This window comes from Rhipicephalus microplus, chromosome 4 (assembly GCF_043290135.1).
Source record: "Rhipicephalus microplus isolate Deutch F79 chromosome 4, USDA_Rmic, whole genome shotgun sequence".
Classification (NCBI taxonomy): Eukaryota; Metazoa; Arthropoda; class Arachnida; order Ixodida; family Ixodidae; genus Rhipicephalus; species Rhipicephalus microplus.
Window position 1 is genome coordinate 67,770,637 of NC_134703.1, and position 27,977 is coordinate 67,798,613.

The 27,977-nt window shown below is 47.2% G+C and overlaps 2 protein-coding genes across 5 annotated transcripts; one reads left to right on the forward strand and one right to left on the reverse strand.

Moving 5' to 3' along the window:
* Window positions 1–5,245: 5,245 nt before the first annotated feature.
* LOC142814299 (uncharacterized) lies at window positions 5,246–18,624 on the forward strand. 2 transcript variants are annotated; one of them, XM_075892902.1, is made up of 4 exons: window positions 5,246–5,462; window positions 7,303–7,508; window positions 8,717–8,736; window positions 16,409–18,624. In XM_075892902.1, exons 2-4 carry the CDS (start codon window positions 7,344–7,346, stop codon window positions 18,237–18,239), a joined length of 2,016 nt encoding a protein of 671 aa, XP_075749017.1. In that variant the 5' UTR covers window positions 5,246–5,462; window positions 7,303–7,343; the 3' UTR covers window positions 18,240–18,624. The 2 variants fall into 2 exon arrangements, with proteins under 2 accessions (XP_075749017.1, XP_075749016.1); XM_075892901.1 differs by lacking the exon at window positions 16,409–18,624 and adding an exon at window positions 13,141–15,275.
* Window positions 18,625–18,674: 50 nt separating this feature from the next.
* LOC119172087 (cholinesterase) lies at window positions 18,675–27,511 on the reverse strand. Of its 3 annotated transcripts, none has more exons than XM_037423069.2 (3): window positions 27,462–27,511; window positions 23,674–25,202; window positions 18,675–19,457 (listed from the first exon to the last, which is right to left on the reverse strand). In XM_037423069.2, exons 2-3 carry the CDS (start codon window positions 25,170–25,172, stop codon window positions 19,325–19,327), a joined length of 1,632 nt encoding a protein of 543 aa, XP_037278966.2. In that variant the 5' UTR covers window positions 25,173–25,202; window positions 27,462–27,511; the 3' UTR covers window positions 18,675–19,324. The 3 variants fall into 3 exon arrangements, with proteins under 3 accessions (XP_037278966.2, XP_075749020.1, XP_075749018.1); XM_075892905.1 differs by lacking the exon at window positions 27,462–27,511 and adding an exon at window positions 27,357–27,430; XM_075892903.1 differs by lacking the exon at window positions 27,462–27,511 and adding an exon at window positions 27,104–27,309.
* Window positions 27,512–27,977: the final 466 nt, after the last annotated feature.

Here is a 27,977-nt window from a genome sequence, read left to right on the forward strand (position 1 = left end):
CCTTCGTGGCCTCCACCCTCGAGCTCTCTTTTCCGCACGTTCCTTCTTGGCCAGGGCACCGCCAGGTACCCTCGGGTGCACCCTGCAGCTCATGAGCCCGTGGCCCACGTCCGAGTCTGGCGCGTCGCTCGGCACCGCTCGGCGATCCTAGATTCAGCCAGCAACTCCCCTGGCATCTGAATCCTCGGCCACCCTGAATCCTCGCCCGGCTCCGTGATCCTCTGTGCACACTCCCACGTCTCGCCCGGCAGAACATCTCGCTCGTCCCTTGCCGAAGTGCGACGCTCTGGTGACACCGGCGCTTGATGGCATGGGTGCGGCCACGGAGCAGTCAACCCGCATCGGAGACGCGATGCTCCATGCGGGGCATGGCCAGCCCGTCCAGCGAAGATCGTGCGCCGAGACGCGATGCTCGACGCATCCGTGACCATTAGCCAGGCCACGTTCATCGCTGTGTCGAACGGCTGACCGTGGAGACGCCTCGCCGAGATCCGCGATGCCCTCGGCAAGGAAGAGAACAGCAGGCCAGGCCGCGCCCCGAGATGCAGTACTCGTGCCGGCAATGCCGCCCCAGCTGGTAGTTGGACGGCAGCAGCGTGGACGGCCGCGTTCCCTGGCCGGAACCTGGGTCACCTGCGTCCGACGCTTCAGCCCGCTGTCTCCCGTCTGCCGCTGCTTCGGCTCGTCCCCAGCCACAAAGCCCACTGCCACGTGATGGTCGCCCGTGGCCCAATCGTGGCACGCCACCTCTATGGGCCACCACTGGTCATCAGCTGATTGGCGCACAGTTGCCTCGTAATCGCACGTGCCTTCTTCTCTTCTTCATTTCTTGTTGTCGCCTTCGTGCCACCTGCTCTCCGCTCGTCTTCTTCAGTTCTGGTTTGATGCTCCTCGGCGTCTTTAAGTCCTTTCCGTACAATATCCCCCTGCTCAAGAAAGTTGTTTAGGGGGAAAACAACTTTTCTCACACAACAATGAACAGACGTCGCTCTTCGAGGAGGAGCCTTTCAGCCTCCATGCGAGCTATTTCACGCTCATGTTCCACCTGTGCTGCTAGACGTGCCTCCTCTCGATCTTTCGCTCTCTGGTTCCTCATTCTTTTTTTCTCAGTGCTCACCCATGCCAGCAAAGCCTCTCCACTCAGTTCCATCTCCTTCCCTAGCTCAGCTAGCTTTCTCTTGTCGTCCATTCTCGTCCGCCACACACAAACAACGTGAGGCTCTCAGAGGTAACGCGAGAGCTTGATCCTGGCAGGCTCGCCATTTATTGTGATGGTTAAGGAGACGTTCGTCACTATGTTTGTTGATAGCGGACGAGAAATCATTAACATGAACTTTTTATTTCATGGCATGGGTGGAACGGCTGACGACGCACGGATACGCTACCGTGTGCAGCGCCGTTGAGTCGGACGTCGCGGCCAACCCAGCAGTCAGGGTCGCAACTCCTGAGGTTCAGGGTCAGGCCCCGGCTCACGAGGACCACGCCCGGTAGGCCTCGCCACGAACCTGCTCCCGGCCACTGCACCCAGGCAGGAGCCGTTCAGCAGGCCGCGTCCTTGCACCTTGCACCGGCCGGCGGACTCGACCCCGAAGGAACACACCGGAGCTCGACCTAGCCGACACGTACGGGTCCCACGTCCGGCTCAGGAACGCTCCCAGGAACTCGTCCTCTCAAGCGGCGCACTGCTTCGTCTGCCTTCGTGGCCTCCACCCTCGAGCTCTCTTTTCCGCACGTTCCTTCTTGGCCAGGGCACCGCCAGGTACCCTCGGGTGCACCCTGCAGCTCATGAGCCCGTGGCCCACGTCCGAGTCTGGCGCGTCGCTCGGCACCGCTCGGCGATCCTAGATTCAGCCAGCAACTCCCCTGGCATCTGAATCCTCGGCCACCCTGAATCCTCGCCCGGCTCCGTGATCCTCTGTGCACACTCCCACGTCTCGCCCGGCAGAACATCTCGCTCGTCCCTTGCCGAAGTGCGACGCTCTGGTGACACCGGCGCTTGATGGCATGGGTGCGGCCACGGAGCAGTCAACCCGCATCGGAGACGCGATGCTCCATGCGGGGCATGGCCAGCCCGTCCAGCGAAGATCGTGCGCCGAGACGCGATGCTCGACGCATCCGTGACCATTAGCCAGGCCACGTTCATCGCTGTGTCGAACGGCTGACCGTGGAGACGCCTCGCCGAGATCCGCGATGCCCTCGGCAAGGAAGAGAACAGCAGGCCAGGCCGCGCCCCGAGATGCAGTACTCGTGCCGGCAATGCCGCCCCAGCTGGTAGTTGGACGGCAGCAGCGTGGACGGCCGCGTTCCCTGGCCGGAACCTGGGTCACCTGCGTCCGACGCTTCAGCCCGCTGTCTCCCGTCTGCCGCTGCTTCGGCTCGTCCCCAGCCACAAAGCCCACTGCCACGTGATGGTCGCCCGTGGCCCAATCGTGGCACGCCACCTCTATGGGCCACCACTGGTCATCAGCTGATTGGCGCACAGTTGCCTCGTAATCGCACGTGCCTTCTTCTCTTCTTCATTTCTTGTTGTCGCCTTCGTGCCACCTGCTCTCCGCTCGTCTTCTTCAGTTCTGGTTTGATGCTCCTCGGCGTCTTTAAGTCCTTTCCTTACAGCTACTTTTAGCTTGAGTTATGGCTCCTTTTTGAATCTATTCAACCGAAACCCTGCCCCTGACCTCCATTGATTTACACCACTGTTTTTTTCATTGCTATGTTTTTTTTTGTTATATCCATTGCAGATCTTCTTTAATTAAATGTTCAGCACTTTCTACAGCAATTGCTTTAACGTTATTTAGTCTACTTCATATAGCAATATCGGCAAAATTACAAATAACTTTGTTGTCAACTTTGCTTGACAAAAAAACAAAAAAAAACACGCCAGGCCTGCGTGGAAAGCGCAGCACAGTCACAGCGAAAGCTAGAAGAGCGGCCTTTCAGAGCATTTTCAAAGGACTCATTGGGTAACTAATGCAAGTACACTTACTTGATACCCACTAGGACATAATAATAAACTTTTGGGTAGTAGGCCGGCATTCGCTAGGCTATTTTTGGTCATTCTTTCGAGAAGCACGGTATCCGCTAAACACTTGCAAGGAATTTCTTGCCAATTGTTCATGCAGTGGTTGACGACGATGAGGCATTATGGCTGAAGTGGGTATGCACCATGTGCACAAGTTAATAAGGAAACAAGAACAAGCTTTTGTAATGGGTTGGAGCATTGAACGACCCACTCGTTATGCTATTGGCATTGTGCGACGACTGGTTGTTCTTTCGCTGTTTTAAAACGCTTTATAAGTCGTATTAACGCGATTACTTTCCTGACATCAAGCCCGGCTAAGGCAAGTTTGCCAACAAGTCACAAGCGCCAGCGTAGCTCAGTGGTATTATACTAGGCTGGCACCCAGCGAACCCGGGTTCAAGCCCAACTGTGTCTTTGGTGCTAGGTTTGCCAACAAGTCACAATCACCGGCGTAGCTCAGTGGTAGAATACTGGCCTGGTACCCTGCAGACCCGGATGTGAAGCCCCACTGTGCCTTTGGTGCTAGTTTTTTTTTTCTCTCGATGTGGTTATGGACACCGGCGGCGGCGGCGGACAACTGCGCAAGACCCGAGTTGTGATCTCATAAAAACTTTCGCTGTAATAACTAGGTATGAGGCGAATACAAATTACATCGGAATGGCGCACTCACTAGCAATATTTATAAGTGGAACCCTTTTTATATTTCACCAGATAAGCCTTACGTGACAGCTCTAGAGTTTAAAAGGCCTGTGATGCATTGAAGTAGGCTAGTTACCACTGAATAATTTCAAAGGCTTCACACGTCTAACACATGACTGAAAAAGCTTGTCACACCAGATTACGTTGTCGAATTCTGCAATTGAATTTTAGCCTTCGTAGGGCTGGTCTAAAGACCTTTGTTTCAATGAAATCAAAACACAAAACTTTTTTTGTTGTTCTGTCACCGACAATCTAATGTGAGAAATGCATACGTTGTAGCTTTACTTTTGAAGATAGGATTGACAATAAATGTTGAAGTAATTTTACCATTTAGCGTCACTACATAAGGTCAATGGGACGTGTACTCAGCTGCGTTCGATAACATAGGTGAAACAAACATTAGCAAGTTCGTTCACTTTGATTTCGTGCTATTCTTTGTTACAAATTCCTTTCAAATCAATTCTTTACATAACTTCATACAGTTTTTTTTACCAACATGTAGGTGATTATCTCTGCCATAAATTCCATCAGACATTCTGACCCCTCGCTCGTTTAACATTTTCTTTATTCTGTCTTTTATCTTCAACCATCTTATTTCCGGTGTCCTTTAGCTTCACAGGTTTTTACCTTCAGCCAGTGGCGTAGGCAAAAACTTCATTCCTGTGGTGGCACATCCTTGGTCCAAAATGGGAGCCGGATAGGCGAGTGTGTTTTGTGCTCCGTATCCCGTGTCAGGAAGAAACTTCAGCAAGGGTACGTGTCCAGTGTGCCGCCCCTGGATACGCCACCGCCTACAAGTGTTGCCGCCCGGTTCTTTGGCTATCACCCTTTGCCATGTTGCTGAGGAACAACCAACCAACTAGCCCCTTTGTGGACGCATGAGTGCTGTCAGGAAAGTTATCATTATCATTATCACAATACACAAAATAAGGCGGATCTGGGGTGCTATTCTGGACACTAATTCCGCCATATTGTTGAACTTGGTAATGGTGGCATTTTAAGCCAATCAGAGAGGTCGTAGCAGCTCACTTGGCCAATCAGCTTCGATCAATGGCAGAATTAGACAATGTTCAGAATAACACCCCCGGCAATCGATGATAATGAGGATCTTTTTATATATTCATTGTATAACTGCCATACCTTAGGGTCACTGTATTAGTCTATTGTACAAAGTGCATTAAGTGTCTTACCATATGCAGCCATATGACACTAAGTCGGTGAGGTCTCCCTGAAGCCGCGTTTGTGCAGCTTTTTTTCCCCTCACCCACCTTCATTTACCACTATGTTGCACATGTGTGTAAAAGAAAAAACAATAAATCAAACCAAATCGAGATACCATAGGAAAGGAATAAAGGATCCATTGACAGGCTCGTCCTTCCACCACAAGCATTTGTGTCGTATCTGTGAGTTCATGCATTTTTTTCTGTCGCTGATAGAACGCATAAAAAAAAAACTCTTGTGCATTATTCTACAGCACTTACTTTACAAGTAGTGGGTAATAACTATGCATATTGGTGCAACCGCTCGCTTAGTGAAGCGTCAAGAGGAAGAGGAAATCAAAGTTCGGGGCCGCTCTGTCGCTGGGCTCAGTCGGCCGTTCCACCTACCGACCGATTCGCGGCAACTGGCCCGACGGGGCACCCAAAATTTCCGACTAAGAGGCCCGTTGCAGCCCGCAAAAGGCCGCGAAAAAATTGACGAACTTCGGGCACATCTCCAGCAACGGTCCTGCTCTGAAGTCAAGGTGAGCGAGGCTATTCACGCGTCTTCTTATGTCACACGAACTGCGCCTCGCTTTGACAATCGACCCTTTTAACGCTGTTTCACTCTTGAATGCATTAAGGCCGTGGTTGCTTGATGTGAGAGTGTTGCGTGCTGCTGTTCTCGGCTGATCACGCGTAAGGGCTGAAGGCTGGCGGTAGCCCGGACGTAGATGTCTCGGTCAAGCGGTTTTTTGGTTAACAAATTGCACTAAAATAAACATTATTTACAAGAGGCAGAATATCCGACATATATTCTCAAGAGCAGTTATACACACACCAAACTAACTAGCCCAAATCGCCATTCTTCTTCAATACACACACAGTTCTATCAAAGTGGTGCCAGCACACTACGCATATATCTTATTGCGTATACGATTGAGTCACCTCGCGAATGTCAGTGGCTGACATGTCTATACGCGATGCTACACATACCACCACGGGCTGAATGCTTTTGACTTCCTAATCCATCACTGTTGTTGTTTTTTAATGCAAATTGTATACTACGACAGCCTATCCAAGGCGACATTGATAGACTCTCTGCTGTTAATGAACTTGCGCACATTTTACACGAAGGCTCATCAGGATCCAGCCACATAATTTCCTCTGGGTTGTGGTAAACATGCATGACATACAAGAATGCACTGCCAAGGCAATGAGACCATTGTGCGTCACCGCTTAGACTCCCGTGCCATCGCCTAAAAAGGACGTACTCCTAGTCTCCGCGGAAAGAATCTATGGACACTGGTGTTTTTAAATTTAACTTTCCAACCTTAGGCGAATTTATAGAAGTGAAGGTAACAATTTATGGCACGAAATTAAGCTCGAGTGGAATGCTAAGAAGACATTGAATCTCGTCAGATTCTCTTGTACCAGTCATTGATTTTCTTTTTTTTTTTAACGTCGGGTAGGTCCGATGACTTGTTCCCTCCAAATACAAAAGTTCGCAGCAGGTATCGGTTTTTTACTTTAAAAGCTGCCCCGCTAAAGGAATGCGTACTCGGTGCCGCACATGGTGTGGGGGCCTTCCTGTAAAAGGGTAACAGAAAGACTGCGGGTCTACTGCTCATATTGACTGGCAGTCCACTAGCATTTGTTTTTGGGTAGGCTTGCACACATTACAGAAAAAAAAGTGAAGACTAGAATTACTATTGCTTCATCTAAAATCTAACTGATTACACAAATATTGCGTTTATCAGCTTCTTTCCAATTTTATGTACCAAGCATTTCTTTGCTTCCAAACAACAGAAAAATAACCAGCAGCTGTGTGTTACAGCGGGCTAGATGGAGTGCTAAAATGAATAATCTGGCAGGGATAAAATGAAATCTGCTCGCAAATGATGGCACAAATGGGAGATCACTGAAAAATAAGGCCTTCGTCCGGCAGTGCCCTAAAATTAGCTGACACTGAAGGTGATGATGAAAGTAAGTTAAATGAATAAGTAGACAAATACAAAGCTGGCCAAACTTGACTTTTTGGTAGACTATCTGAAATTCTTTCTCTTTTTTTTTTGTTTACCGTTTTCAGCTTGCAGCGGTAGTCCAGTGGTTGTGGCCCAAGCAAACCATAACTATGTATACTAAACGGCCGCTACAATACCACCGGACTACTTTCAGAGAAGGGGGGATAACACCCCCCTCTCCCCCGAAAATTTTCAATTTTGATTTTGTATCACGCACACATGCGGACACACGCATAAAGCATACATAAGGTTTGGTTGAAGACCACCCGCCTACGGCGTTTATCATAAGTATGTCATGGTTTTGGGGCGTAAAACAATTATTACCAATGTTCTATCCGTGATTCTCTCGTCTCAATCGCAGCGGTCTTTTCCGGGGCCCCTTGAGTCTGCTCCAGGACCGGTATGGCGTGGTTGTGTGACTGCGATGACGGCACGGCGGAAATGAAAAAGGAACGGCCCAGGCCGCCGCAGCAGCAGCAACGAATGCAGGGCCAGGCGGCCGCCAACCAGATGCGCGCGCCGCCTTCCGAGGGCGAGTTGGCACCGGAGTTCTCGCGCCCGCGGCCGGTAATAACAACAAGTTCGCCGCGTCTTTTTATTATGTTTATCGATGGTGCACCGGAAGGTGCATTCGCACACCAGCGGCAATTATTATCGGTCACGAGGTATAGAGCAACGTTACTAGAACCAGGTATAGACCTTCTACGAAGCATTGCCAAGCACTGTAGTCATGACTTACTCAAGCAACGTGACTCTCCGTAGCAACGAAGTCAAAGAAAAAAATAATGAGCAAGTACCACGATTTCCTTTTGCGCATGTGGTTCGTAGAGCAAGACCTTCGAACGATTCCTCGTCCACTATTTTTTTTTTCGTTCACGTGAGCACGTTTGACCCTGCGTTGTAAATAGTCAGAAAACAAGAAGAAAAGAATATGAGCGGTCAAATGAACATCGTAAACAAGGATTTCTTCGCGAACGCACCCGTGTGTATTTCGAAACTATGTTGCATCGATCACAGTTGAAGAGCTCATAGCCGCAGTACTCTTACAAATAGGCAGCTGTGTAAAAAATATACATATATCAACGCTAAAACCAAATAACCTGTTAATTCGTCGCCTTTAGTTACACTGCATTTGCAGCTTTAAACAAGCATCTATGTAACCTCGCCAACCACAGCCCACCGTGGTGGCCGCAACGTGCATTAGCAGTTTTAAACAATGAAATGTCACTGCGAACGAGCATGCCCGCATTGTGAAACGCGATTTTCCTGTGCGAAAATACCAGGCAGAAGCAGAGATAAAATGGCTCGCGAAACGCTGAAAGCATTTTTCATTAAAATAGCAATCAAGCGTGGACCAGCAGGCGCTCAATGGTGAATGCCCGTCACGTGACCAAATATGGCGGCGCCCACGAGTATAACTCTGTGCCCCCCCCCCACCACCACCACCGAATAAAAAAAAGCCAGCATTGCACGTGATTACCTGGTAGTTCGGAACTGTTTTGTTATACACCTGTAATACACCGGTGTAAAGATAGAGCTTTACAGTCCGGCAGATTTGTGTACGAACCACAATTCACACATGTACATAGGTCAAAGATCCTCATGCCCGAATTTTGCACCATAAACTTCTGAATAGCAAACTACATGGCTACGCAGGTTTTCCCATTGGGGACGCTTTCTGGTAATTTTTTGCACTCTACACTATAGTTACACGATTTGAGATGCATATGATGGTGTCAGACACCGATTAATTAATGTGTTCTGCTGGTTTTCAGGAATTGGAAGGTCAAACCGAGTAAGTATTTCTCCCGTGAGTGGATTCCGAGTGAATGATGTCGCAAGTGTTTCAAGTAGAAGGAAAACATAACTCGTTAGCATTACAGTTTTGGCACTAAACGGTCCTCGTATAACTAAATAGGGTAACCAGCACTGGTACCTACATTTCTTCAATGGAGGCGAAATGGCAAATGCCCGTGTACTGTGCGATGTAAGTGCACGTTAAAGAACACTAGATTGTCATAATATGTAGAGCCCTCCACTATACCGCGTCTCTCATGATCGAATGGTGGTTTTGAGACATTAAAAAAACACCTAAATTTCTTGTGCGCAATTATTTATACACATTTTTCCGACGCTCATGTAAGAAGGACCATACCACCAGTTACGATCATGGTACTCTTTAACAATGAGTCCTGCCTGCTTGCTGCGCCATCTTGCGGCGCTGAAGTTAACCAGTGATAACAGAACGACCTGTGGTATCTGCAGATCGACTTCTATTTGTAATTGTAATAATCAACGTATACATTAGTAGTTGCGGCGATGGCGTAGTGGTTAGAGCATCCGCCTCGCATGCAAGAGGTCCGTGGTTCAAATCCCGGTACCGCGCAGTTCCCAACCGGATTAAAAAAAAAAAAAAAATCCGCGTGTTGATGGAACTGCATTAAGAGGCCTGGGGTGCGGCCTCACCGGCAAACACCGCCGAGAACGCACTCCCTCACCAGAGAAGGATTGGCCACCCTGGTGCAGTATCTGGCCACTACCTCCCACATGCTTACGTCAAATAACTCACGGCCCTCAGTCCCCAGCAGCTGCGAAGCAACTGACCATGGCGGCGGTCAGATCTGCAACGCAGCAGAGGGTGCTAAGAATCTCTGGATCCGGACAGGCCGCCATTGGAACCTGAACTTGGCAACGTTTAATGCTAGAACCTTATCTAGTGAGGGAAGTCTAGCTGTACTATTCGAGGAGCTAGAGGGTGTTAAATGGGATATAATAGGGCTCAGTGAGGTTAGGAGGACAGATGAGGCCTATACGGTGCTACAGAATGGGCACGTCCTTTGCTACAGGGGCTTGGCAGACAGAAGAGAACTGGGAGTGGGGTTCCTAATTCACAGAAACATAGCTGGCAACATAGAGGAATACTATAGCATTAATGAAAGGGTGGTAGGTATCGTAATTAAACTGAATAAAAGATACAAGATGAAGGTAGTACAGGCTTACGCGCCTACATCCAGCCATGATGACGCTTCAGTTGAAAGCTTCTATGAAGACGTGGAATCGGCAATGAGTAAGGTAAAAACACAGTATACTATAGTGATGGGCGACTTTAATGCAAAGGTAGGGAAGAAGCAGGCTGGAGACCAGGCAGTAGGAGATTATGGCATCGGTACTAGAAACGCCAGAGGAGAGCTACTAGTAGAATTCGCAGAACGCAATAATTTACGGATTTTGAATACCTTCTACCGAAAACGAGAAAACCGCAAGTGGACATGGAGGAGCCCTAATGGCAAAAATAAGAACGAAATAGACTTTATAATGAGTGCACAACCTGGAATCGTGCAGGATGTGGAAGTGATTGGCAAGGTACGATGCAGTGACCATAGAATAGTACGGTCTCGAATTCGCCTAGACTTGAAGAAGGAACGACAGAAACTGATACGCAAGAAGCCAATCAATCAGCTAGCACTGAGAGGGAAAGTACAGGAATTCAGAGTGTCGCTGCAGAACAGATACTCGGCTCTTAGTGAGGAAACGAACCTTAGTGTAGATACAATGAATGATAATCTAACGAGTATCATTACGGAGTGTGCAGTGGAAGTTGGAGGCAGGGTAGTTAGACAAGACACTGGCAAGCTTTCCCAGGAAACGAAGAACCTAATTAAGAAGCGTCAAATCATGAAAGTGTCAAGTAGAACAGACAAAATAGAACTGGCAGAGCTTTCGAAGTTGATTAATAGACGTAAGGTATGCGATGTAAGAAGGTATAACATGGAGAGAATTGAACACGCTCTGAAAAACGGAGGAAGTGTCAAAGCATTGAAGAGGAAACTTGGGATAGGCAAAAGTCGGATGTATGCACTAAGGGACAAAGAAGGCAAAATAACTACCAATATGGATAGGATAGTTAAAATAGCAGAGGAGTTTTACAGAGATCTGTACAGTAGCCGTGACAACCACGGCCTTAATACTATAAGAACTAGCAGTAACCCAGATTACACCCCACCAGTAATGATAGAAGAAGTCAGGAAAGCTTTGGAGAGCATGCAAACAGGCAAAGCTGCTGGTGAGGATCAGGTAACATCAGATCTGCTGAAAGATGGAGGACAGATTGTGTTAGAAAAACTAGCCACCCTGTTTACGAGGTGTCTCCTGACGGGAAGAGTACCAGAGTCTTGGAAGAACGCTAACATCATCTTAATACATAAGAAAGGAGATGACAAGGACTTGAAGAATTACAGGCCGATCAGCTTGCTCTCCGTAGTATACAAGCTATTTACAAAGATAATTGCTAAAAGAGTAAAGAAAACATTAGAATTCAATCAACCAAAGGAACAAGCAGGATTTCGAACAGGCTACTCAACAATTGACCACATTCATACTATCAATCAGGTAATAGAGAAATGCTCAGAGTATAACCAACCCCTACACATAGCCTTCATAGATTACGAGAAAGCGTTTGATTCAGTAGAAATATCAGCCGTCATGCAAACACTGCGGAATCAGGGCGTAGATGAAGTATATATAAACATTCTGGAAGAAATCTACAGGGGATCAACTGCTACCATAGTGCTTCATAAAGAAAGCAACAGAATACCAATCAAGAAGGGTGTAAGGCAGGGGGACACAATTTCCCCAATGCTATTTACCGCGTGCTTACAAGAGGTTTTCAGAAGCCTAGAATGGGAACAGTTAGGGATAAGAGTCAATGGAGAATACCTTAGTAACCTGCGCTTCGCCGATGACATTGCATTGCTGAGTAGCTCGGCGGACGAATTGCAACTCATGATTACGGAGCTAGACAAGGAGAGCAGAAAGGTGGGTCTTAAAATTAATCTGCAGAAAACGAAAGTAATGTACAACAACCTCGGCAAGGAGCAGCGCTTCGAGATAGGTAATAGTGCACTTGAAGTTGTAAAAGACTATGTCTACTTAGGGCAGGTAATAACCGCAGAGCCGAACCACGAGACTGAAGTAACTAGAAGAATAAGAATGGGGTGGAGCACATTTGGCAAGCACTCTCAAATTATGACAGGTAGTTTGCCACTATCCCTCAAGAGGAAGGTATATAACAGCTGTATCTTGCCGGTTCTTAGCTACGGAGCAGAAACCTGGAGACTTACAAAGAGGGTTCAGCTTAAATTGAGGACGACGCAGCGAGCAATGGAAAGAAAATGGTAGGTGTAACCTTAAGAGACAAGAAGAGAGCAGAGTGGATTAGGGAACAAACGGGGGTTAAGGATATCATAGCTGAAATCAAGAAGAAGAAATGGACATGGGCAGGGCATGTAGCGCGTAGACAGGATAACCGCTGGTCATTAAGGGTAACTGACTGGATTCCCAGAGAAGGGAAGCGGGTTAGGGGGAGACAGAAGGTTAGGTGGGCAGATGAGATTAAGAAGTTTGCGGGTATAAATTGGCAGCAGCAAGCACAGGACCGGGTTAACTGGCGGAACATGGGAGAGGCCTTTGTCCTGCAGTGGACGTAGTCAGGCTGATGATGATGATGATGATGATGACATTAGTAGTAAAATACATTGCTTTCAATTGGTGACAGAATTTCCTGCAAAAAAATGTGAGCCCCAATGATGCACGTAGTTGCGAAGCATATAATCAAAGGCTTCGAGTTCCAAAACGTAATGTCCCACTGAGCGTTGGACTCGAAATGGGACACTGCCGTTAAAGATATAGTGTTCATACCCACTTGCACTACAAGTTAAGGTACATGAAAATACATGCAGATTTGTCGGAAATAAAATATTCTAAGCTGACATATATTCTGAAGAAGGATGAAGCAGCCTTTCTCTTTGAGAAAGTCATGTAATTTCCCTGCAGTATTAAATTGTACCTTCCTACCGCAAACTAATGAATTGCAGATTTTTTTATTGATTTACCATCAGTTAGACTAAAAATTCGTGCATTTTAGTGCTATATGGGCACAGCAAGTACACTACAACATTAACCACCAACGGTACAAAAAGGCAAGCAGAATAGAGCCTTACTGAAAGTTACCTGAATATGTCATTCAACAAAGCCTTGAGTCTGCAAATGTGTTCGTAGAAACGTAGAAACAGTTCGTAAGATGGCGGACACAATAACTGAAAAATGGAACGGTCAATGACAGCTAGTTATTAACAAAAAAGAGCTTGTTTAACTGGTCCGCAGATTTTTCGTTTCGCGCATTTCGCATACCTCAATCCAGGGCAGCCTCCAGCTTGACAGCGATGAGGACGCGAAGTTACAGTGCCATGATCGAAGCGGGAGGGCCTAGCAGCAGCTCTCGGAAGAAAAGCTCCATCGGCGACGTTATTCGCACACCCGACCAGCCCGGCCAAGGGGTCGCAAAGTCATCGTCTCGCGATTCGAGGAAGAGCGACAAGGATGGTGCCCAGGCTGACGGTAATGGGCCATCGTCTACGAATGCTCCGGAGATCGACACCAAAGGCAGCGCGAGCAGTTCGAGCAGTACCAGCACTACGACCAGCGAGAAATACAAACGCCGCAAGTCCCGACGAAAGCATCGCCATCGCGACAGCGGACCCTGCTGCTGCCCAATGTACGAGGTGGAGGTGATCCAGACAGCCGGAGGAAAACAGAGACTTCAGCCGGGTTCCAAGCCCGGTATGCAGGTCGTCACCACTGAGACAGTCACCAAGCGCCTCTACACGTACAACATGAACATTGACCTGCCCGAAGGCGTGCGGATCAGTCCTCGGGGAAAGTTGGTCGAAGACCAGGGCGTGTCCGCCGAGAACCCTGCGTACGACAATATGCAGCAGTACGGCGCCCAGCCCACCTATCAGTCACCTTATGGACAGGCATACTCACAACCTCAGCGGCCACAGCTGATGTACCCGCCACAAGATCAAATGGGGGCACCGGCGGAACGCTATATGCAACTGCAGCAGCGGCAGATTTCCGCTAACGGTAGGAGTGCCGCCATCATGCAGATTTCCAGCAACGAGATGCTGCCACTTAGGGAGGTGTCACCGCCATTGATGTCGCAAAACTTGGGAGGCCAGATGCAGACCATCCGTCCCCTCCAAAAGGCGGACTCACTCGTTTTTCAGTGCTTGTGCGGACATGACCGTGGCGAGAGAAAGTCATCAACCACCACTACCACCACTACCAATACAAACACGTCGTCTACCACGTCCCCGACTAGCACCAGCACCAAGACAACTAGGACAAGTAACAGCAGCCGTAAGAAGGGAAGGAGAAGCAGCACCAGCACTACAACTACGAAGAGCGGAAGCAAAAAGAAGGGAAATAAAAGTGGTACCAGCAGCACCAAGACTAACCAGAAGAATAGCAGAAATAAAACCAGTACCAGCAGCACCAGCACCAAGACTAGCCAGACGAAGAACGGAAATAAAAGCGGTACCAGTAGCACATCTACCAAGACTAGCCAGACGAAGAACGGAAATAAAAGCAGTACCAGTAGCACAACTACCAAGACTAGCCAGAAAAATAAAGAAAATAGAAGTAGTTCCAGCAGTTCTAGCAGCAGCAGCAGTACCACTAGTACAAGCACGTCATCGACGCTCAAGAAGAACGAGTGCAAGTCTGGTTTTGTACAAGTGCAGATACGTTGTGACAAGTGCAAGCAGCGTAAAACGTACCTGGTCTGCAGGGTATGCTATAGCCGTCACAAGATAACAACTTGCAAGGATTGCAAGGGCACGGCCACCACGGAGTACATTCGGTATCCCTCGCAAAATGACCCCGTTCGTATGGCTGGCCGAATCGTACCATGCAGACCAGCACTACCATGTCCACCTCCGGAAAGCTACCAGCTGCAGCAGCAGCAGCTGCAGCCGTACGGTGAAGACGACATGCTTCGAGCTCTTTCCAACGCGAACGCTGCCTTGATAGTGTGTTGTAGCAGCAAGACAATGCTTCCTGCGAATAATGCAGGCGTTTATCGGGATCCTGGCGCAGCATATGGTCATGGGCCCGTGACGACCAACTTCGTGCTAGGAATTGTGAACGCAAGCGATGTCAATGAGAGTTCCAGCACTTCCTCCTCGACAACCACGACAACTTCGAGCTCACGCACTCCGGTCAAGTCAAGGCGCAAGAGCCGAACGCATTCCCGTGACAAAACACGCACGCGCTAATCCCACGCATATAGAGCCGGACTATGTAGTGCTCACTTGGCGCCGCCTTCGCATCTTGCTGCGCACTGTCCACCTTCAAGATTTCTATAATGGGAACGATTGCTTAATGTCTGTAAGCATCTAACCTATGTGTGAAATTAAGTGGTGACTTCTGACGGAAACGTGTGTTGCTTCTTCAAAGCTATGAAAAATAAATATCAAAACGAAACAAGGAAACGCAGACATAGCTGCGTAGTGTTCAATCTGCTTTGAGAGAGTATATTACCTTATATCGTTTGCGAGTGGAGCACTCACTTAGCAGGTAGCGCTGACATAAGCCTATAGATAGCTTTCGGAAGGAAACGGCATATCAATTTTACCACTTTTCTTTGGTATGCGTATGCAATATACAATCATGTGGACAGTTGTCTACTTTCAGGGTGAATAATATCGCTAGGCCTCGCACATAAGCTGAGGTGTGTGCAGAAGACTTGGCTCCAGACGGGCTTGTGTGCCCCGTTCTTACAAAGCGTTGATAGCTGCAGATTAGATAGAGAGACCACTAATATAGAGGTCATGTGCACGTCATCAGACCAAAAGTCTGTTCTGACTGCGCCGACGAAGAAGAGACCTGATTGATATTGACACAATTTTGAGGCATTGCAAAAAGGGCATTTTTGTTTCCTTGGCATGTAGTGTTAAAGCTTTCCACATACCGGATGTCGCGTCGTTGCGAAGCATAGCAGCTAATGGTATGACCGCCACAAAGCCTATTAAGAGTTGAACCGAGAATATTTTTGCGAAATAAGAAGGTCTGATGAAAAGGAAAATGGTAGCAGAAAACCTGGGAGCAGGAAGAAGCAGCTTTGCTTTTTGGGAGCTTTCTGCGTATTTACTTGTATATTCATGCTTCAACTGAATGGATGACCATTTTTTATTCTCGTTAATTTATAATAGGCAAGTTTTCAATATGTGCGCATCTTATATATGTGCAGCAATTACACTATCACACTGTTCGCCGTCGCTACTATACAAGGCCAGATGATTATAGCTTTGCTGGCAGTCACATCGAAGTGTTTTTCAACAAAGCTTTGAGTTCTCAGATATGTTCATATGCAGAGACACGGCCCGTGAAATCCAACGCACGGTGATAAAAGATACGCCGGTCAATGGCAGTTAGCTTGAAAAAAAAAAGAATTTTTTTAACCGTACCGCAGTTGCTTGTTTTGCTGCGTTTCGCATACATTTATCCAGGGTATTTTCGAGCATTACTGCGATGAGGACACGAAATTACAGTGCTATCATCGAGCCAGGAGAGCTTGGCTGCGGCTCTCGGAAGAAAACCTCCTTCATTGACGACGTCATTCGCAGATCCGACAAGCCCGGCCCGGAGCCCGGAAACTCATCGTCTCGCGACACGAGGAGGAGCGACAAGGATAGTGTCAAGAGTGATGAGACGGGTCCACGGATTGTAAAGTCACAGAGCAAAATCATCTCGAGCAGTTCAAGCAGTACGAGCAGTACGAGCACTACGACCACGGAGAGACGAAATCGCCGAAAGTCCCATCGCAAACACCATCCTCGCAACAGCGGGCCCTGCTGCTGCCCGATGTACGAGGTGGAGCTGATCAAGAGAACCGGAGCGGAAGCCCTACGAGAAAAACAGGGACATCTACCTGGTATCCAGCCTGGCATGCAGATCGTCAACACTGAGACGGTCGCCAAGCGTCTCTACATGTACAACAATGGCACCAGACTTCCCGAAGGCATACAGATGAGTCCTCCGGGCGAACTTATCGAAAACCAGGGCGTTTCGGCAGAGAACAGTGCATACGACAACATGCAGCCGTGCGGGGCCCAGCCCATTTATCAGACACCTTATGAATGGCCATACACACAACCTCAGCGGCCCAAGCTGACGTACCCACTGCGAAACCAAAAAGCGGCACCAGCGGAACGCTATATGCCAATTCAGCAGCAGCAGCAGCAGCAGAAGCAGCAGCAGCTTTACAGTTACGGTGGAAGACCCGCCATCGTGCAGGTTTCCAGCTACGAGATGCTGCCACTTATGGAATCGTCACCGCCATTGGTATCGCAGAACGTGAGAGGCCCGACGCGGATGTTTCGTCCCCCACAAAAGGTGGACTCAATAGTCTTTCAGTGCATGTGCGGACACGACCAGGGCGAGAGAATGTCATCAAGCACCACCACTACCAACACGTCCTCTACCACGTCCCTCACTAACTGCAGCACCAAGACAACTAAGATAAGCAGCAGCAGTCGCAAGAAGAGAAGGAAAAGAAGTACCAGCACAAGCAAAAAGAAGGGAAATAAAAGCAGTACCAGCCGCACCAGCACCAAGACTAGCCAGAAGAACAGCGGAAATAAAACCACTACCAGCAGTACCACCACCAAGACTAGTCAGAAGAAGGACAAAAATAAAAACAGTGCCAGTAGCACCGCTATCAAGGTTAGCCATAAAAAGAAAGAAAAAAACAGTTCCAGCAGTTCTAGCAGCAGCAGCAGCAATGTCGCTACTACAAACAGCTTCTCGACGCTCAAGAAGCAGTGCAAGTCCGGTTTTGTGCAGGTGCAGATACATTGCGACACGTGTGGGCAGCGTAAGACGTACCTGGTCTGCATAGCATGCTACAACCTTCACAAGATAACAACTTGCAAGGATTGCAAGGCCACGGAAGTCGGTGGATATCCTTCGCAAAATGCCCTCGTTCGCGTGGCTGGCCAAATGGCGGCGTACAGGCCAGCACTACCACCTCCATCTCCTCCTCAGCAGACACACCAGTCGCAGCAGCAGCAGCTGCAGCTGCATAGGTTGGACGACATTGTCGGAGCTCTTTCCAATGCTAATGCCACCTTGATTGTGTGTTGTAGCAGCAAGACGATGGTTCCTTTGAACAATGCGGACCGTTTTCACAATCCTGACGCAGCCTGCGGTCAAAGACCCATCATGACTAACTTTGTCCTCGGAATAGTGAACCCAAGTGACATAAAGAAGAATGCTAGCAATTCAACTTCGACAAACTCGACAACTCCGAGCTCAAGCTCTCCGGTCAAGTCGCGAAGCAAGAGCCAACCGCGTTCCAGGAATGCTGAAGAACAGTGCCGTGGGTCATCGCTCTGCACATGCGGCCATGACAGCCGAACCTGCCCAGTGTGCTCTGAGAGGAGGCACATGCACTGATTGATCCCTTTCGTCGAGCCGGACTACGTCGTGAACACTGGCGCCTTCTTCGCGTCCTTTTGAATATGATTACCGCTAAGAACTGTCCGTGTCCAAGATACCTATTGTGAGAATGATTAGTTAAATTGTACCTATTGAGACTGTAATCCGGCAGCGAAATTCACTGGTGACTTTAGACGGAAACGTCTGCTGCTTATTAGTGGGAGTTACGAAAACGTAGAAAAAAATCAAAAGAAGGATAAGCATACCCGCGCGTCATCATAACGTTAAAGCTGCTTCGAGTGAATGATATATACATTGCCGTATATGTTTTGCGAATGGGAACTGCACTGTAACTGCATCGAGCCAGCTGCTTAATTTAAGCCGATAGCTTGCCTCCAGCATATTTCTTCTCCTTTCTTCCTTTCATATATTTACCCAATATGCAATCGTGGAGAGGGTTGTCTACTTTTTTATTGTAATTTTCACATCCATGTAACAAAAAACTTCGCAAACACTTGTTTGGTCCCATAGCCTAACTGGCTAGTAGAGGGACCAATTGTGTGACATACCTACATACTTGCGCAAGCGGTTACACAGCGACAAAGGACATCAAACTGGATACAATGTTTCAAACAGAAGAGAAGCACTAGACCTCGCAGATGCAAGCAGCTCTTGCTTTCAATACTCCTGTTACAGTTGTCGAGGTAACATGCACGAAGACTTAGCTCCGAATGTCTTTATGTCGCATTTTCCCACACGGCGCTCAAAACTGCAGATCGGTGAAAATATCTCTTAATCTAGGCAGCATGTGCACGCCAAAGCATTAGAAGTTGGTTTGAACTGCACTGACGAAAAACCATTGTAGAGTTCTTACTTTAAGCATAGAAAAAGTATCATGGTGATTTCAAAGGGCACTCTCCATGATGTCGGTGCGTCACGGTACATCAGGAACATACACAGTAATTGAGTTGACTGAGTCGTTTATTTATGCTAAGTGCAACCTAGCTTGACAACACTCTTATATAGCACTGAAAATGAGAAAACGACAGTAACTTTCATGAATTGTACCTATATGCTGGGCAACTGATGAGTTCTGCACCAGTCTATTTCTTTAGAAGGCCACAAGGCGAAGTGTCCGCTTCCCTTAAATGCACCGAGGTCTCGTTGATGTCCAAGTACATTGGCCGAGCTTCACTAAAGCGGGGCCACAAGATGCCTTCGAATGTGGGAGGCATTCTGAAACAAAACGGAAATAACTTACAGCACAAGAAACGCACATTAAATTGATAATCCTTCAGAATGGCAACATCATACAGCCCTCCATATATTAAATGATGCTTGATGGCACCTTTCTCTTTATTAAATAAAAACGCGTCAAAATAACGCTGTAGCTCTTGCACACATTCAGAAAACAGCTATACAAAACGATTTTCGCGAAACGCAAGCAGAACCATCGGCGTTCAGCGTAGCCAAACAGTGTCCCGAGCCCGGTACACCGCATCTCTCGATGGTTTACCAGAGCTGGGTAACGTGGACAAGAGAACTGAAACAATAAAATGTCTCAAGTCTAAGTGCCCACAAAGTATGAACTTGGCAAAGTGGCAGTGGTTGAGGGGCGAGGAGGAAATGGGGGTCACTTTACTAGAATATTTGAAGTTTGTACGTGATATACAGACGCACCAATATTCATAAGGGCATATCGGACCCTCTGTGAAGTTCGGAGACTAAAGAGAAGTTTTGCAAATTATTTTTTTTTGCATAGTTCTATAAACATAGAGATCGATATCCTTGCCCAGTTCTCAACATGGTAAGTTGCAATCGATATAAATTACGCCACGGAAAGGTGTTGGTCCTGGGTTCCATCCCCGCACAAAGACAAATTTTTCAGGAAGAAGAGTTTTTTTTAGAAATACCTATGCATTCCCTCGTGGCTTGGTTGTCAATTTTTAAGTATAATTGATTATTTAATGAAATTATTGTTACAAAATCTAAACAGCAAAAAGTAAGAACTTAAGCATCAAAGAACAGTAATGTAATGTACGTGACACACGCTACCACTTGATTTAGTTAACAAGGTTATCTATACATATAATTAAGGGTGAAAAGAGGTAAATGTAATATAACATATTGAAAGGTCATGACAAGTCATGACAAGTCATGGCGGAATAAGGCGACACAATGGCGTTCGGATCTGTACCCGTTCAGTCTGGCAAACGCTATCTCGGCCTCGGAGCGTTGTCCCTTTGCCGATGGCAATGGACTTTCGAAGTTTGTTGTTCAGTTCACTTACTGGGCGCATCATTGCGTCTAAGGTATAAAAGGGCTATACTTCATCGATGCAACCATCCGCCATCAGCTCGAGATACTCTTGAGGAACTATAAAGGTGTCGTTTGTGTTGGCCTCATACGTGAACACAAGGTGATCTTCGGTAAGGTGTTCTAGGATGATGTCGTTGTTCCTATATGGTGAAACCACACGGAAGTGTGCAGCAGACGGTGGCGGACGCAAAAGGCGCGAATCCATACGAACACAAAATAGGCCCCTGAGCGGAGCTGAGACAACGAGGTCAGGAAAGCCGTTATGTTTACCATATAACGGTGGGACTGAAAAGTGTTTATACTAAGTCGTCAAGTTGGGCGCAATTGAAGACAAACGTACTTGTGCTTGTTTTGACCATGCAAGTTCGGTATCAAAAAGTTGACGTTGAAACCAGTAAGCATGAGTATATCGTTTGCACGATTTAGGATGTCGCGCCTATCTCCAGCGCATTCAAGAAAGATGAAAAGTAAGGGAGAAGAAAAATTGGGGCACCCTTAAGCTTCACCTTCAAGAGTTAAACGCGATAGCAATTTTCTGTTCCTAGAGTGTACTTCAAGCGCTTAATGTATGACATGTTTTAAAACTTGCTATGCGCCCACTACGTGGTCTTAAGGGCGCAGTAGCGTGTGTACGTGTGTACAATTTGTAGTGGGTGACTGGCTCAAAACTATGAAGTCGTAGTTTCATGCTCTGACGCCCGATGGCAATGTACGCATGACCACGCAATGTTACGGCAATATGTCATGTCGTATTGGGAAGCATGTATACAGGACGCGCGTGTTTGGCAAAGTATGAAAGTTACTGTCACTGCATTTCCAAGCAGAGGAAGTTGTTTTCATTGTATTCACAAGTAAAAGTGTGGCTATGTGGTAGAACACTCGCCTGCCAGGCAAACAACTCAGATTTGAACCCCAGACAGACCCGAAATTTTGTGTTTATTTTATTTGCAACTTTCTCGATTTATCGGTCACGCAAAGATGATTTTTCACTCACAACCATCGACGCCGACACCGACGCCGACGCCCGAATTTCTGCGAAACGAGCTCTTTAACGCTGTCGTGTTAAAAAGGTAAGATGTAAGGCTATAGCATCTCTCTTGATAGTTCCGTCACAAACAACTGCGAAAACTTCGGAAGGTTTGATGCACAATTTTGAAGAAACTGTTGTCTGAAACACCTGCCTATCTATCCGTGCGTTTTGTGCCCGTATATGCCTCGCAAGTGGTGCTTTAGCATTATAATTTTTCAGACATAAATACTACTCTCTTTGGTTCAATTGTTTCGCATTTCCGCAATATTGGTAACAGAAAAACACAACTCGTCTACAGGCGCGGACTGCACCTCTCCCATCCCGACCCAGTTTAAAATGATATTATTCCACGTCGTTGTACATTCTCATTATTAAAGAAGATTAGTGTCACTTTTAGAGCTGCAGACACCAATAGTCACAAAGCTACTGTTCATATGTCCAATCAGCCACTGTGAAAATATTGAACAGTGCATGTACTTAATTTTTTAATGTCTGATTCATTTTCTTACACATGACTAAAATAGCTCCTCAGTATGTTACGATTTTACGCCTATGCTTAAAAAGACACTAAAGAGGAACCATGACTAGGTTCAGATTAACGAACTGCACTCTGAGAACTCTAATGGCATGTGTTTCACTATCATATGTTCATTTATAGCGAAGGAAGTTCAGGTTAAGGTTTCTTTTTTTTTAATTTCACGCCGAAATATTCATGCGTGGCGTAAGGAATTTGAAAATGAATTTTCGGTACTTTCGCGGCATTGGCTGAATAAGATTTTCTGAAACTTCGTATGCTGAGTATGTGGCACCCACAGATTATACAATGTACTTCATCTTTGTCGATTAGAAGCTACGTACGACAAAGCAAACACCTTCAAATTCTCTCATGTCACCATGGTGTGTGGTACGGGAACCACAAGGTGGCGTCACCACCCGCATTTTCTTTTGGCGCGTTTCCTCGTTTACTAAGCTCCATGTCGAAGTATACAAGAGTGGTGTTTTCTGGATTGTGAAATTGTACTTTACTAACACGCAACAAACCGTTTTGCTCCTTAGTGCCCCTTTAAAGTTGCTAAAATCAGCCTCGTGAACATTTTGATGGCCTTTCTAACGCGCAGATTTCAGTGCATTTAATTGTGGTGCTCGGCGTCAATTATGCAATTTAGCCTGCAGTTTCAGCCGTTATTGCTTTCAAAATATTATAATAAAATATATTCTTCGCGCATAAAAACAATCATGCATAAGGTGGATAACTCACCGAGCATTCTAAGAAAGCTCGTCCACGTATTCGAAGGTGACATGCATTATTTCACTTAAATTTTGTTTCGAAAGTGTTCAGCGTATGATTGAACTGCGAAGTTAAAACACTGCGTTTCTCTAAGTAAACTATGGGACGCAAGGTCGAAACACAGTGGAGAAAAAAAGACAATTAATGCTCCTGGTTTTTAATTGACGTAAAGTGTGGTATTGTGCTAGTTGGTAATTCATTATTAAACTTCTCAGCGCAAAAATTTCAGACAACAAACCCCAGAGACGAAGACAAGCGCACAGTTTACTCCTGAATGATACGTGTAACTCAGAAAATAAAAAAAAAACATTTAGTTTTTACAAAGCTACGCGCACGACGCACGATTAGAGGAGTGCCATGTTACATGTTTCTTCATCTCCTGTTTTGACAAACCTCTTCTGAATACCTCACCTTCGGTGGTGGTATTCATTTTGCTGGGGTGTAATACAAAATACTTTACCACAACAGAATTTACAAAACTTGCGAATCAAAAACCCGTCGGGTAACAGAAATGTGAATTGCGTAACCGGCTTAGCAGCAAGAATGTATGATGCACAACTTCTCAAGTATATTCTGTATTTACATATAGCAGACATTTCCTGATTTGTACGTAACGCTCGTACACATCGTTTTAGCTATGACTCTGAGATTACGTAAGCTATGAAATTCAATAGAGCTGAATAGCTGAGGCCTCCAAGCAGCGGTGCAAACCACTGCTTCCAAATTAAGTGCAACGTCAGAAATGTGTCAACGCAGCATTGAACCTTCGTGGTGAAACAATTTGAGCATGAATGCACCCTTCCGAATTTACTCACCCTCGCTTGGCGAACGTGGCCCAGGCGTTCATGATGTTCAGGCTAAAGGTCCGGTCTGACTCTTCGAACTTGCCGGGGAACCTCATGGGCAGTCCGAACACAAGCGTCGTCTCAGGTGCGTGGTCAGAGTCCGTGCGGAAGTAACTGTCCACGTCTTCGTCGACGTAGTCAAGAACGTAGTAGTGCACGGTCAGACCGGCGTTGGACAGTTTGCGGGCGAACGTGAACGAGGGACAGCCGGCGGCAACGTCGGCGGCACCGCCTTCCACCAGTTCTACCAGTGTCCTGGCGTCGTCGCCAACGCTGGTCGCTCGCTTGAGGTAGTGGTCGGCTACATCGGTTGCGACGGGTCGCCTGTATCCTTGCGCGCTCAACAGAACGTGTAGTGCTACCTGCGCGTCTTCATTGGTCATATTGTTCTGTTGCTTGAGCGCCTCGAAGCGGCCTTCGAAGACCTGGGAAACCAACCTTTTGCCTTCTGCTCGGTTGTGGCCCATGAGGACCTGGGCGCTCGTGAATCCCCTCAGGTCATGAATAAGATCTGGGTTATGCGGCAAGAACTCGGTTCCGTGCGTGGGCATGGGGGCCTCAATTCCGTGGTGTCGGAGTTCGATCTGCGCGAGCAAGACCTCGTGCGCCGGACGACTCTTGATGCATTCGATGACGTCGTCCGGGTGCGAGACGATCGAGTGGCCCGTCTTAGAGCAGCCCACCTCGACGGCCAAAGCATCGGCCTTCAACAAACTCCTGCCCGTACTCTCCGCCGCTTTGGCGGCGTGCGCAGTTCCCCCTTGCATTATCACTCTTTGGAAGAGTCCTCGTGACCAAGGAGATAGCATCAGAAGTCGAATGGCTGCTATTCCGGACCCTTCGCCAAAGAGAGTCACTAGCGATGCGTTTCCGTTGAACGCAGCTATGTTCGTCTTAACCCAGGACAATGCGAACACTTGATCGAACAGACCCGCATTTCCGGACGCGTTGCCGTGGACCGCGTTGAGGAAGCCGAAGAAGCCGAGTCTGTAGTTGAACGACACGACGACCATGTTCTGCGTCGCGGCGAGCACAGAGCCGTCGAATGCGGGGTTGTCCGATGAGCCAGCCTTGAAGTTGCCGCCGTGGATCCACACCATTACGGGCTTGGTGCTATTGTCATTAACGGGTGACCACACATTAAGGTAGAGGCAGTCCTCGCTCATACCAGGACCTTCGGCGTAGTGCTCAGCAGTTGCATCCAGAACGATCTCTTGCATGCAGCGCTTACCGAAAGACCTTGTCCATCGCGGAACGGACCAAGAGGCCTTTGGCGACGGCTTTCGAAAGCGCAGGTCACCCAGCGGTGGCGACGCATAAGGTATTCCGAGGAAAGCGTTCACTTTTTCGCCGTACACGTTGAGCCGGAGTCCCTTGACATCCCCGCTTCTTGTTCGCACTATGGGGGGCGTCAATGCGTGCGCGACGCTAACCAGGAGGATCACGCCAGCGAAGCCAGAGCCGCGCATTATCTCGGTGTCAGTGGTTCTTCACCGGGGCTGTAACCGAGCGAAGTGTTAGAAATCATCACGAGAAAGTTCTCAGGCAACAACGAGCCACTTTTTCGAGCACTTTTTGAGAACGAAGACTTGAGCATTACAAACAAAGCGCGCAATGGTTGTGCGAGAATAGACGATTTGAGGTGTTCCGGAATTCATCCTCCAATTTTTTTATTTAATCTCAGCGCACTAAGGCTGCGGCGGAGCACAAAAAACAAGGGAAGAGGTATAGTGAATGAATACGCTGAATCTGACACGTGGAAAAAAAATGTTCATATAGACCCATCGAAGGAGTTGACACAAATTTAACGATTTTCTTTCTATTGAGACATATTCCTCGCTTTACACTTCACAAAATTATTACATTAAAAGGAAGTATCAATTTTGTTAATCGAATGAATGATGCACTGTCGTGGCGTGATGCACGAGATCGCGGTTTCGATACTTGGTTGCGGCAATTATAAGGTACTGGCAGTACATGAACCCAAGGTAATAAAAATTAATACGAAGCACTCAAAGACCTTATTTTAAGACAAAAAAATATGCGAAGAACGATGTTATTTCTTTTTTGCAGTAAAAAGTAACGTTTCCATTTGTTTCGGGCAAAGGTGAGTTTCGATGCCATCATAAACAGCAATTCTTCACGAAAAAAAAATAAGTGCTTTAGCGAGAAGCCTCATAACAAGCCGTCACACAATTGTGTAGTATCTACCACAAATAATTCATTGTACAGTCAATGTCAGAGGTTCACAAAACACCGGGTCTACCAAAAGGTTGAATTTCCGCGAAGTTCGGACACGTTTTCTCGAATTCTGGATCGTACTTGATGACTGTTCGTGTGAAATACGCGGTTCAAGGCGTTCAGTTAGAACTGCTCTGCTTTAAATTAGGGAAATTCATAGATGATGAGGTACAGACGGAATCACACTTGCCTGTAGCACCTAACCGGCTGCACTTAGCTTCCGTCATCTGCCGAAATACCCAAAGACAAGCGCCATAACGACACCTAACATAGCCAAACCACATGCGAGGCCCTTGCAATATAAAGTCAAGCGTGAGCAGAAGCTTGTATTGCTAACGTGAGGAAGCAGGTGCTCTGCTGCTCTGGACAAGTATACGGGTATCCACAGATTTCATTCTGACACCTAAGGCTCATTTAACGATTGTATAAATGTACGAGCTCACTTATTTTTTTTTTGCCTATGTTCACTTGTATGACACTGTCTTGTATGACATGGTACATAACTTAGGTATCGGTCACCTTATATCTAATGAAATCCATATATTCTTTCAGTCAGTGTATGGATTATTAGTATTTAGAATTAAATAGCTACAGTGTAGTTATATACTGCTGTAATTATCAATGCAACTTATGATGCTACTGCTGTTGAAAAGTACGTAATGTGTAACATGCTTGCCGCTATGGTTTCTTTTTTTTCGCGTAGTATGTACGCATTCTTTCATCTTTGTATCCCCACTCCTGCATTACAGCCTTTTTAGACTAGCAGTGTTTTGCAAATAAATAAATAAATAAATAAATAAATAAATAAATAAATAAATAAATAAATAAATAAAGTGTGATTCCATCCGTAAACCTCCGATACTCAAAGCACCCTGCTTGGAAAAAGGTTAATATGAAATCGCGAACAGTCTCACTATTGGAAAGTGCTACGACGTAATCTTGACGCCATAGCGGAATGCTAGGCGTCGTATAGCGTTTTCATGCTTGAAAAAGCGATCTCACTTTACCGCACGAGATTGACTTTACAGCATGAAAAGAGGGCCAAGTTTTGTTCTACATGAATGAAGGGTAAGGCGCAATATTGTCAGGATTGTTCCAAGTTCACATGCCCTGGCATAGCCACCACACAGACACATGAATATGCAAAATGAATACCCGCCTCGGTGGTCTAAATCAATCGGCTGCTGACCCGCCGCAGGTTGCGGGATCGAATCTCGGCCGTGGCGGCCACATTTTCGATGATAGCGAAAATGACAGAGGCTTGTGTGCTTAGATATCGGTGCACTTAAAAAACCCCAGGTGGTCGAAATTTCCGGATCCCTCCACTACACTACGGCGTCTCTCATAATCACATGGTCCATGGTTTCGGGACGTTAAACGTACCCGACAATTATTAGCAATGTTTGACCCACCCCACCATTTCTGGCCACACCCCTGCTCACGAGACACGGCTTGAGTGCTGCGGTTCACCCCTTGACAATGTTGCACCTCGAACAAAGCACGGAATGGAAGCTTACCAAATGGAGGAGCTCGTCGAAGTGGACGTTTAAAGAAAAAAGGGGGGGGGGGGCTAGAACGGGAACAATGTCGTCGTTATCTCGCTCAGAACAAGCACAAAGCCATCGAGACGGCAACTTGCGACACAAACACCGATATCTGCCCCCAGATAAACAGGAGAGACCGATTTCCAGGCCAGGCACCATGTTCACTTATCAAGCTGACGCGTACACACGTCATCATCCAGGCTTCTATGGGATGACACACGTGGAATAATTCCGGCATGCGTATATTTAGCCTATTGCGCACTTGCATTGTTCTCAGCAACGATGCAGGGGCGTAGCCAAGTGGGGAATTAAAGGGTGCCCCCCCCCCCCCCCCAGAATTCGCAATCTTCACAGCATATATATACAGGCGCACATACAAACGCGTGCGCGAACGTAGATAAATTCTGCGTGGAGAGCCCCCCCTCCCCCCCTTTCCCTTGGAAAGAAATTTCTGGCAACGCCACTGCAATGAGGTGTTCTGAACAGCGT